At 30.4% G+C, this 13,098-nt stretch overlaps 1 protein-coding gene across 1 annotated transcript; it reads right to left on the reverse strand.

Moving 5' to 3' along the window:
• Nucleotides 1-5,513: 5,513 nt before the first annotated feature.
• On the reverse strand, nt 5,514-7,559 carry LOC134252257 (cephalotocin receptor 2-like). Its single transcript, XM_062734695.1, has 2 exons — nt 7,248-7,559; nt 5,514-6,237 (listed from the first exon to the last, which is right to left on the reverse strand). Exons 1-2 carry the CDS (start codon nt 7,437-7,439, stop codon nt 5,626-5,628), a joined length of 804 nt encoding a protein of 267 aa, XP_062590679.1. The 5' UTR covers nt 7,440-7,559; the 3' UTR covers nt 5,514-5,625.
• Nucleotides 7,560-13,098: the final 5,539 nt, after the last annotated feature.

Consider the following 13,098-nt stretch of genomic DNA (forward strand, 5'->3'; position numbering starts at 1 on the left):
AGCATCCTCTGCCGACGGATCACACCCGCCGTATGCTCCCTGTCATTTTAGGGGAAATAACGGAAAAATACGTCGTCAATTCAGTGTATAAATAATGGACTAACAACTACATGTAGTATGAAAATCGTCAGCATTTGACTCAATGATACATTGTATCTGCTGACAAGGTCATTGTATCGACCATAGAACTTACAAAATGATGACTTTAAACGAGGCTACTGATAGTGTTGTTTCATCAATAATATACCTCGTTTTAGAATTGTTCATACATAGAACATTCTATTGTGTATCTAATCAACTGAGAGATATAAACTCCGTATGCAGGTGATGAAGGTATATTGCTGCATAAGAAAGGGAAGTTGATTGAAAAGTTAAAGTCATTACATTTATCATAGAGCTTGGTTGTTAGATTACCAATATTGTCGTCGATGTATCTGAATGTCGAGTTGATGGCCACAGCAAGTGTTTTCTTCTTTTCATGTATAAGATTTTTGACAAATTCTGCTTGGTGTGAATACAAAAATAGTATCTGCTAAGAACGGGGCGCAATTGGTACCCAAGGGATTTCCTATAGATTGTTGGAAGACCTTGTCCTCCAAAAACCACATAGATATTGTCAACCAGAAACTCAAGCATCTTTTTGATGTTATCGTCAGAGTTCTGGTGTGTACAATCAGAGTGTTTTTTTTTAACAAAATAATTTTGCAAATGACGAATGACAAGATAAGTAAATTTACGAGTTTCCATAGCAGCTGTCAAAAAAGCCTGGACTTTACATGGGGAATGTTGGTGTATAAAGTTAAGTTGAAAAGTCGTTAGCTTTTAAGCTGTTGAATTTGGTAAAATCTTGTGATTTCAAATTGTTCAAATTGTTCAAAAGTTCCTTGGAAGTATCCACATCTGGATATGACTTCCATTTTTTCCGATTTCAATACAGTTGGAAATGAAGTGATTTAAAAATAATTTTTAAAATAAGTTTTCCTTATTACAAAATTGTTTTGAGAAGCATTATTTTGCGCTGCAATTTATTTTCTGAACATAATTAAAAGTGATCTTGCTGTCTTCATAAATTTACCATGACACCATCAAATATATCTTTATATCCATATGAAAGTAAATACCTTTCAATATTCACGATCAAAACCACCAAAACGTAACACTGCAATACGAAAATAATTAATGCGTCAAACTTAATATTGTCAATGTCAAACATTCCATCAACACAATTTAGTGCAGCTGACTTTTTTAAGTGCTGTATAAGACTTCGTCAGAAGGCTCGATTTCTGATTTCAAAGCATATGTTATCATAATTCCTCTAGTCATGTTTTCAAGGATGCACTCGAAATCTCATTAAAAGAAGAGGATTGGGAGAGTTAACATGGCTTTTTACTGTCCTGTAATTGCAAGTTAATATTAAAACACTTTTGTTTGTGTTCATTTCTAATGATCTCAAGAGGATATATTCTCTTTCTCCATAAAACACTTTTAAAAACGGCACATACTTAAATGTTGTATTCTGGGGGCAAAACGGGAAACGAAGTGTAATTATAAGCAAACATATGCCCAAAGAATCTATGAATGTGGAACGTTAACTGATCTGAAAATTTTCTTTTTCTTTTTCTCTGTAGTTAGTTTTCTAATCATCAAAGAAAATCTATTTAGAAGCTTTCCTTTATCCTATCCATAACACTTTTGTTTTCTACGAAATAACTGTTCAACTGAAGAATTTCTACATTTTCAGGTTCAGTGCAAGGTGTTAAGTTAATTCTCATAACTATTACATAAAGATAATTGTCAATTAAACTGTTTATTCTCATAACTTTGACTTTAAGATCACAAAAACGAGTTTATTAGTATTCTCATAAATATTATATGTACTTAAAGATAATCAATTACAAAACAGTTGCAATTTTTACTTAAACGAAGATAAAGAAAATCCAATAATAAAGGGGCTGGGAGCAATTTGGATGATACTTAGTGCACTTCAAAAGAATTTAATAATTTTTTTCCCTAAAACATCAAATTTGTGAACAATATGATGGCAACCAAAGGGATAAAACATCGCTAATTCAGCTCCAAAACAGGCTAATTAAATGAATTTATACTTATTTAATCTTATCAAAAGACGTTAAACCTAACCTCAAAATTATCAAGTTGTAAATTTTGAACTTACTAGGGGGGGGGGGGGTAAATGCAAAATTTACAACATGGAAACTGTTATCATGTAAATTTTGCGTTTTTCTCCCCCTAGTAAATTTTCAAAATTAACAACATGTTGAAAATTTGCACATAAAGCTGATAATTGTTAAGTAAAGGGTACTCTCATATACATACATGTATGTACACTCGAATACTTGTATTTATTGTAAAGAAACTTCGATAACATGATAACTATGGTAATAATGTACAATATACAATGAATTTTCCCGATTTTCAACTGGGATTTTAAATATCATCAATATGCGTTGGGAAATATTTGCACACATGTATATAATATTTTCTCCTAATAAAAAAAATCTCAATTCCAAAACTTGAACATCAGATATAACAATTCATACTGAATTTCATACTCAAGATGATTTAATTCATTATGTGGATAAATATAGTTTACTATATAATATGATTTTTTACAAGTATAAAATTTTTTATTGGGATACAGAAAATAACATATGAGTACACGCTAAACTGCCTGAATCTTGCAATGAAAACGGGATACCCTCAGCATTTTCGTCGTAAACTTTATTTATTTATATAAAAATATACCACAATTATCTGCATGTGGTTTTTAGTGCCTTCTAGTGAATTTGATGTACATGAGCTTTCTCTAAGAACAAACAATAACAATCGTAATTTTGACTACCAATCTTGCCTTATGAGTTTATTAAGTAACAAATGAATTCTATAAATTCAAAATATCGGTATAATTTCGGTTATTGTAGCATATTCAAGATATTTTGATATTTATAAAATGATCTTGCATGTCAAAACTGAAAAAAAAATCGTCCTCATACTAAAAAAGAAAACATTAGATGATTACAGCGAAACGCGCTTTTATTTTAATGCTCAGTTTTTATCTTTATCATCCCTTTTACATCTAAACATTGAAAACGTTTAAATGCAATTTTCAGTAGTGCAGTTACAGTGAAAGTAGTGCAGTACGTTCATCTTTAAGCACCCAAGATGACGTCTTTGACTAAATTCCTAAATTTGTTTTTTGAAGATAAACAGAAGAAATATCAACATATATGTATTTCACAAACTGAAGGCATTAAATTGCTTCAACCTTTGAAATTTTTCTCAAAATATACAATATTCTTGCGAATAACCACAATTTCATTAAAGGGACATGGACACAGTTTCAACTGATTTTTTTTCTAAAATCAATTTTGATGTTTATACTTCCTAACTCAGGCAATTCTAATGATCAGCAAAAATTTGAACATTATTAATCTGTTGATTTACAAAGTAGATACAGGACATAAAATTCTACAAAATGTAAACAAGGCTCTTGCTTTGTTTTTGTTTACATATAGAAAATTTCATATTTATAACAGAATGAGATTCAGCAAATTATTAGAAATTGTCTAATCGTATTTAGAATTAACTTCTTTATTGAAAAAAATATGCTTTGATCGAACATGTTGTATACATGTACATGTATTTAACTTATGTAAACAAAAACATGGCACGGACCTTGTTTAGATAAAAGGGTTTGGAGCCCTGTTACAACGCACTTTGAAAAATTACGCACTTTGAAAAAATTTTTCAAAGTGCGTTAAAATTTTGGACCAAGCTAACGCACTTTGAAAAAAATATTTTTTTTTTTCCAAAGTGCGTTAATATCGACCATATTAACGCACTTTGAAAAAAATGTAAAGATTGATCAATATTCCTTCAAATAATCGGTATGATAAATAACAGATCCTGGTTTGATAACTTTTTTATGATAAAGTTGGTGTAGGACCTGAGATATTGACGTTTTAAATATTTAAGGTTTTGATAAATTAAAAGGGAAAATTAAAGGGTCTTGAAAAAAAGAGTGACGATTGTTTAAGTTCATTAATTCGTTTCTTTCTTTCTTTTTTTTTTAATTTTAGTTTTTGATAAGTAGATGTAAAGGTGCATAGGGGGCATTAATAGAGGAAAACTTTAAGCAACTTAGCATTTATCATAATAAAAAGGGGCCAATTTGATTGTTTAAAACTATGAAAATTCTTTCTCTCTCAAACGTTTTACTGTACATAAAAACTTCTAGTTTTCATCTGTTTTAATTAACTCATTTATTATTGAAAGTTTTCAACGTCATACCAGTTAGGTAAATACATAATTATTTGAATGCTTTGAGTATAGCATAGACATCGAGACAGGGCGAAGGGCCAGGGGAGGGGATGGGGGTTTAAGCCCCCCCCCCCAACTTATTTTGGAAAGATATATACATCGTATAAGCATTGAAAATGCAGCGTACCCTTTTTAGATTGCTCCCCTTCCCCGTTTGTTACCGACACCTATGTATTGGAAAGATAAAGATTTGGACTGAGGGATCTTATATCCGTCTTCTCTTTTCGACGGGAGTAAATCAATTCATTTTTGAGGTTAGGGTTAGGCTTAGATTTTTGAAAGATAAATAACAAATAAAATCTTTCCATGACTAAAACATGATTTTTTTTCAAAGTGCGTTAAGTGTCTCCATGGTAAAATATATTGATGTAGACCCTTAACGCACTTTGAAAAATTTTTTCAAAGTGCGTTGAGTTGGTCCCAAATTTAACGCACTTTGAAAAATTTTTTCAAAGCGCGTTGATTTTGTCCCAATTTTAACGCACTTTGAAAAATTTTTTCAAAGTGCGTAATTTTTTCAAAGTGCTTTGCCATATCGACGACTGAAATTCAAATTTTTGATGATTATTAGAAATACCTTAGTTACATATTTGTAAACATTAACAATTGGATAAATAAAGGACTTTATTCGGTAATAACCAATTTTTGCCCCCCAAATCAAACCTTGACGGAGAAATGTTTAATTATATTCTTAAACAGGGGGATATATGCTGACTTCAAAGCACTGAATATTTTCATCAGCAATGACGTCATATGTTTGAAATGACGTCACGAAAATGACGTACATTTAAAATTCCCATGATTTCTACAGAAATATATACATATATATATTACTTCGATATTTTGAGTAAAAATCACCCAGCGCAGGTCTGATCAGCCTCAATATTTTGATAGAATGTGTAGAATGATAATATCAATGGAATTTGTAAATATCGTTTTTGAGCAAACTTGCGCTCTATAAATTTTATAGCTAAAATTGTTGAATTTTTGTCCATTTTGTCCTTTTTTAAAAAAATGATATAAAATTGGACGAGTTTGTGACGTCATAAAAACAAAAAAAGTCAGTCAACTACTTTGAAACTATAATATGTTCTGTTAATTCATATTTTTCATACAATTTATGGAATTCAGCACATTTCAAGAATTTTTCAAAATTGGACTTTTGTGGGGGCAAATATATGCAATATACCGCATATAGTTCTTTAAAACTTTAAGCTGAAACTACATGTGTCCATGCTCCTTTAATATAAATAACAAAACACTTAGCCATCTGTAACAATCATATCTCTAAAAACTGACAACTGAAGTTTGATTCTGGTCAAATCTTGCTAGGTTCACTGAATATGTATGTTTCCTTGCATGTTTGATTTTCACATTGAAAGCAAGATACACAGATGGATTTGCCGTTGAGTTTGCTGCAACTAATACTCCAAAAATTCCATACAACACTCTAGAAATGGAACAATGGTCACCGTAGGACATAATCATTTCTGCAACAAAGTAAGGAAGGGTACAAAATATGTACATTGTTACTATAACACATGTCATTTTCAAAGTTTTTGTCCTTGCTTTAAGAAAAGTTGTTGGGTAGGTGTTTTGCCTTAGAAAATTATTTTCTTTCAGCTTGTCAACTGTGTTATGTCTCTGTTTTCTCTCCTTCGCCTTCCGTAGTATGGTGACAAATATACCGATATAGGAAAAAGCCAGAATAATTACAGGAAATACGAACACAATCATACATATGTATGTTAAAAAAGCTTGACGATGGGACTTGGGTTTATCTCTAAAAATGTTTTCACATTTTGTTACATTATTTATCGTCTCTGTATGAAAAACAAACAGCATAGGCATGGATGTTACTCCGGCAATGAGCCATGCAGCAGCTATTATTTTCAAGACCTACAAAAAAGCAACAATTCCTTAAAAATATATTCAGTTTTGGAACATTTTTTAGGATGACCAGATTACATAGATACAATTTACGAAGCTATCAAACCTTCTTCTTGGTTTACACAGTACATGTATATCAATTAATACACTAATGCTGTCTGGAATCAAAGAAGCATGGATTCTGCTTAACGCGTGTTTTGGAGGAATTATGCCAAAAATATTTGATATTTTTTATATAAGCTTCGAACTGATCTCAAGGTTAAAAATAAAAACTTTAAAGTATGTTTTTGTAGAGAAATTTTCTGAATAAAATAGAATTTCAAATTTAGAACTTTGGGGCAACAGTGATCGTATTTCAAAAGATCATATGGCTTCCTGTTTAAATATCAAAGAGTACTTGGAAATAAGTTCCTAAAGAAAAGTATCTTCGGTCCACAGCAGAATCCGGTGGTTGTTTCTTGAAGGGGTGCAATAATATCAAAGAACTTTTGTTTCAATTCCAGAGACTATGGATGGATGAAGTCCCCCCCAGTGTCCTGTATTTGTCAATAAGCTTTCAGAATTTTTATTTTCATTCTGTTACCGTTTCTGCACTGAGTGTAGATACAAAAATTTAATTTATTATAAAGCATTGCTCTTTCATTTTAAAACTGTAGTATTAATTTTAAAACTTGCTGAATAACTCTTGATTTTACTATAATGCTAATACTAACTTAAACATTTTATTACCCTTGATATTGTATATTGAAGAATTCATGCACTGAATTCGAATTTAAATAAGCATGAATGTCGATATAAATATAAATAAACTTGAAAAGTGACCAGTCAGCAGGGGATGCTTGCTCCTCCATGGCACCAGATCCCACCTCTGATGTTTTGGAGGTCCATGTCTGCTCTTCTCCAATTTTGTATTATTTAATTTATTTATGATTTTAAAAACTGTTCGTTTTCTCCATATAGGTATTTCATTTCAAGTAATGTCAAAAAATCAATAAATTTGGAGAAAATGTGTGCCTTACCGAATATGGCCTCTTCAAAGGTTTTCGAATCACGTGATATCTGTCCAACGCCATTGCTACCAAGATATTGGTACTGGTCATCATTGAAAAACTTTGTACAAATTTCACGAACTTGCAGAGAAAATTACCAGCCAGCCATTCCTTTTGATTTTGATATTCCCAAATCAATTGTGGAAGCACGGCTCCAAACATAACGAAAAGGTCTGCAAAAGTAAGCTGGAGAAACAAACATTTGATCCGGGATAAACTTGTGATGGGGTATCTGAAATTTCCAATCAATATCCATACACACACAATAACTCCACCTATTACCCCAATTACAAATGTGAGATAGAGGGTCACTAACCGTATCTGCTTGTTATAGGTTTTGTCATGCACTGATATATTTCCACAAGTTGAAACGTCTTGATGGAAAGACATGCTGAAATTGACATTTGTACCATTTTCCATTGCAAAGATAGAACAGAATAAAGCTTAGCATAGGTTGTTTCAATCGCAAATATTGTTGTGATATATAAATTTCACTATTTTGGCCTTGGTTGCACTGAGCTTATGTTGAATGTACAAAAACATGTTGGACAGGCAGCATATTTCCTTCGTAAATAAGTTCCGCCTCTTGGCGGGGCGTATTAATTAATATTTTGTGACGGATGATTGAACGACCCTTTTTTCTATACTTATATCGTTTCAAACAAATCAACTTGATTGCTGGTTGGACTTACTGAATATGGACACGGGAAAGGAAGAATAAGCCATTTGAACAGAACGAACAGTTCATCTAAAATAACGATAAAATTCGTTTATGACCCGAAACACATTACCAACTATCTTAACTCTTCAAGAAATATAAACATTTCAAAAATAAATCTAAAGTGTCCGAATTAGGAGCGAATTGAAAAAGTAAAGCCGACAGATATGAATGCAAAACATACCATCATAACGCAATAAAAAACGCCAGAGAAACCTTCCACTTACGCGAGAAAATTCGGTTCATTTATACTAAACTCTCCGGTTAAACCTCAAAATATATGTATTTCATTTCAATCTTATGCTTAATGCCCTAATGCATAGAGGATTTCACTTCTTTAAAGTGTATTGCATTATGTAGGAAATGATCTAAAAAAATTCGTAATCTTTCTCAATTTACATTCTTCCATGCTTTCTTTCTCACAATTACCAACTTTGAATAAAAACGATACACTTAGTTTGAAATCTAGCACGTAACTGCAACGTATGAAATTTTCTTCTTTTCTGCTTCTTAAAAATACTACAGAACAAAGAGACAAATTTTTGTAGTGAATAAAAGATTATGGACAAATTTTCTACTATTATATTGATATCTTTGAAAGATTCCAACCTAAGAAATGATTTGAGGAAAAATCATTCACAAGGGATTTTTCTCTTTTACTAATCAATTAAAACTTTTTAGTATATCATATGCATTATCTTATTTAAAGTACAATTTTATCATGTCTATAAAAAGCGGAAAAGTTATAATACCGGTATGTACGATTCAAATAAAAATTAAAATCCTAAAATATAAGAAAAATATAGGAATTTCAGATTACCGGTAGCAAGTATATATTTTTTTGGATAAATTATTTATTTTCAGTCGATAGACCCTATTTGATGTCTTTTTTATGCAAAATACAAACATTTTATCTTTTGAAATAAAAGGAAGCAATATTTACCTGATTAGCAACAGTAATTGTTATGCTTAACATCAAGGATAAAAAAGATAATGACCTTGAATTGACCCTGCTCCTTAAAAAAGAGACATTTTTAATGTACATTACACCTTCACTTTATGATGTTGTTTTCTAACTTGTCTTGAATCTGTAAAAACAATTCATTAATTTATTAATATTAGAATTTCTCCTTATCTCAAGTTTCGCCAATAATTTGAAGATTTCAATCAACATGCGGAATTCCACTGGTTTAAATTCTCCTGAAATTTTCTTTTAATATTACATTTTTAATCATTCAGTTCATTTAAAACTTACAAAATCTTAATTGAGATATGTCTGTTTTAAACATTACGTCTACAGCTTTGTTTTAATTGTACAGTAATGTTTTCATACTATTTCGCATTCACTTGGGTGGAAGATATCATTTCAAGAACCTCAAAGCAAACCAATGTCTCTCGTCGTTAAAATTGATAAATTTAAGGGTTTTCTTTTTTACAATATCGAATCAATTCAATAAATTTTACATAAAAATACAGGTTATCTATATTCGCATTATAATTTAGTAATATGGCACAAAAGTATATACATGTAAAAAAAATACCTTTGTTACATTTAATATCTATAATTTTGATATTACAATATCTGATTGGTTTACTTTACTCGTCTGCGTTGTAATTATATACAAGTATATCCATTTTTTGAACTTTTGTTCTGCAAAGAAAGTATTTTGCATTGCATTTCAGATTTTTCGCCTGTTTTGCAAATTATCAAACATTTTTAAGTATTGTTGGTGCCCTGACATACCAACAAGCAAAACAGCAATTCCATATACCACTAGTACTTACACTAATATATATGTACCGGCATATGGAAAAGTGAAAACGTATTTAAAATATCTAATCCTTATCTTTTCTGATAGATTTAAAATACACGAAACATCCCATTTTACATTCCATAGTCCACAACTGCTGACGTTAGATGTCAAATATAAGACAGTCGTCGTCAATAGAAAGTGACATGCAAATTAGGTACTCGACCATTCAATTTGAGAATTCACATTCAGTATTTCTCATCGAGAAATCAATTCACTTAACTTTCAAAGAGTTATATGGAGTGTAAATATTCTTAAAATTATTCTTGATTGTTAAATATTAACGACTATTAATTGTGAAATAATATACATGTACTTTCAGTTTGCTTTTTTCATTGTCCATAATCGAACATCTGTCTGCATCTGCAAAAACAAAATGCAAAATAACAATAACACTTATTTCAGTAGAATTTCTACCAACAAAACAATACTACCTAAATCCCCCCTTCCTCTCTCTCTTCCTCTGTTATTTAAGAGTAGTCTGTTTTTCGTACGATGGGTTCCTGAGCATTCATCCGATACTAAAAAGAAGAACACACAAGAAAGAAACTTACAGCTGTAATCGTTTACACGGCAAACAACTTAAACAGCTCTATATTTATAACTTATATATTTCTAGGATTCACAGTAACTGCACGGAAAGGAAATTAACCTCATCTTAGAAAATATACAATGGTAGATTTCAGTCAAGCAACTTATTTTCATCCTGATACAAGAAAGAAATATTGTCGTTAACATGAGATATTTTCTTACGATTGTATTCAAAATTGATCACGATTTACTTGGTTTCAATTCGATGCAGGGAAAAACATATTTCCAACCAAACGAAGCTTGCAATTACTATGGAAGTTATCTATTCTTTTAAATTTCACAGACATAAATCTTAAACGGAAAAATTATAGTGTTCATAACTTTGTTTTTATTAAGATTCTAAAATGTGTGTTTTGTAATTTTTGGACCAAGATGGCATGGTAAAAAAGAAAAATAATTATAGTATAAAACTGTTCTAAAACTTTTCGTCTTTCAAATATGTATTTATATTTTAAATTGATTTGCAATTGACAAAAATTGAAGAAAAAAAAATACATTCTGAATTTATTAATATTGATATTTCTGCTTGTGATAACCCTTGAAAATTAAGTGTGACGATTACTCGATACTTACAACTGAATTTAAATTTCTTCCAGTGAAAGGTTGAGCGCCTACTTTGCATATAAATCTCTCACGACTGTCATTGTGTCTGAAGTCAGTGGGCGAGGACTAAGGAATATACAAAGAATGTCTCATGTTTTTATATTTATATTTTTGTCTTCATAAAAATGAAAATATAAGGAATGACTGTCTTGTTTGTTGGATATGATAGAGACATCAAAGATAGCTGAATAGGTGGCTCTGCTCGTTATGCAAATTATCCCATGTCTCCAAATATCTTTAACACCCGAACATATATCCATCAAACAAGACAGTGATTTCTTAAACATCCATGGATATTTTCCTATTCACCTATTGTCATTATCAATAAATTAACAACAGACTACTTTGAAATGGGTTTTTAGCCATCTGTTTCTTTTATCAGTGGGCTGTACCAACGATGTACGGACGGACAAATAGCACAACATTTTACATATATACCTTGTCTACTCTGTACGAATAAGAATTAACTATTAAACATTATATTATGAAACAAAAATGTGATCAAACATTGTAATCATAACAGATAATTTACATTGATTGTTTAAACGTGTTGTGTTTAATTTTCCCCTGCAAGTTTACAACCATTATCATTTTCCCTAATCAGTCCCCCCCAAAATAAATATTTTTTTATTGATGACCATGAGTGAACAATTAAGTTATAATTGAATGTTGAAATAAAATAGAATTATTGTTTTTAGCTTGATATATATTTTTCGCTTCAAACTGGTCATATCTATTACCAAAACTTTGCCATTACGACAAGTGTTGGAATTTGGATAATATTTGTTAACTTCTTACTTTTTTAAGAGAGTTCCTGACATTAAATTAATTCAAAGACTCTATTTAAATAGATTATGACTAAATAAGTCTACAAAGTACAGACAGACGGACGGACAGACACCCCAATTCATGGTTAAGGTTGAAGGAATCTTTCCAGATTGCTGCTGAACTTACGTTGATGGAAGAGTTATATCTCTTTTTGTAAATGGTGCCAACACAATGTTTATTACAAGTTGCTCATGTTTGCTATAAAGCAAAACCAAATATGTACTTTAAATATTTATAAATATATTAAAAAACAAACGTCACAAGCTCAAATTAGCTAACAAAAATTATTGTTCTCAGATTTTACTTCAGTGGAACTGTCATATCCATGTTTATATTGAGTAATGTTGTACAAATTTTAGTACACAACAAATGCACCCAAGTTATTTCATCGATTGTGTGCTTAAGATTATGTTGTTGTGCTGCAGTGTGAATTATTGAAGCTATCTTGAATTATTCAAATTTAATAACATTAATATTGACCGAATTGAATTACCAATATAAATAACTTTTATCTTCTTTTACGAACTTTGATTGAAAGTAAGAGTTTATATTGACTAATTCATGATATTTAAGACATGTATGTATGCTTTACTTAACTTGTCTATGTTAAACAATAAATGCACTCTTTGTTGTATTACACAGGATATACCAGTTGTACATTTGCAGAAAAAATACACAACCCGTGTTAGAGGCATTGCAACTGTTATACGTCGTATATAACACAAGAAAGAGACACATACTGATGTTAGTTATGCAATTTTAAATTAATCATGTAAAGTGGAAAACCATGCTCAAGTGTAAATGTGTTCCGTATTAATATTTAAAAAAAAAATAAATTTCAACAATATGAACTAGATATTAATGATCTGGAAATAGGCAGTATAACAACATTTTTCTTTCATTATAAATGTTTACTCTCTTGTCTGTTTCAAAAATGATTTTATGTATTCCTAATTTATTTCTGACAATTTTCACTAGTATCACAGATAAAGAAAAATGTGTACTAAAAACTAAGAAAATTTATCAATAATAGATAAGACGTCATTGTTATCTCTAAATGAATTTTAATTTGTATCACAAGAGAACGTTGAATCTTGGCTATCAAGGTATTTGGTTAATGTTTTAAATCGGTAATGACGGTTGCCTCTCCATTGCTAATTTATCATTTGTGGATTTCATATCCTAGTTCTATTGTCGCAGAAACATATTACAATATTTTGTTTGTCATTTTCAGTCTTCTTTTTATATAGCTGAACAAAAGTGTTACATC

This window comes from Saccostrea cucullata, unplaced genomic scaffold (assembly GCF_032062105.1).
Source record: "Saccostrea cucullata isolate Sc308-1 unplaced genomic scaffold, CSIRO_AGI_Scuc_v1 ctg130, whole genome shotgun sequence".
Lineage (NCBI taxonomy): Eukaryota > Metazoa > Mollusca > Bivalvia > Ostreida > Ostreidae > Saccostrea > Saccostrea cuccullata.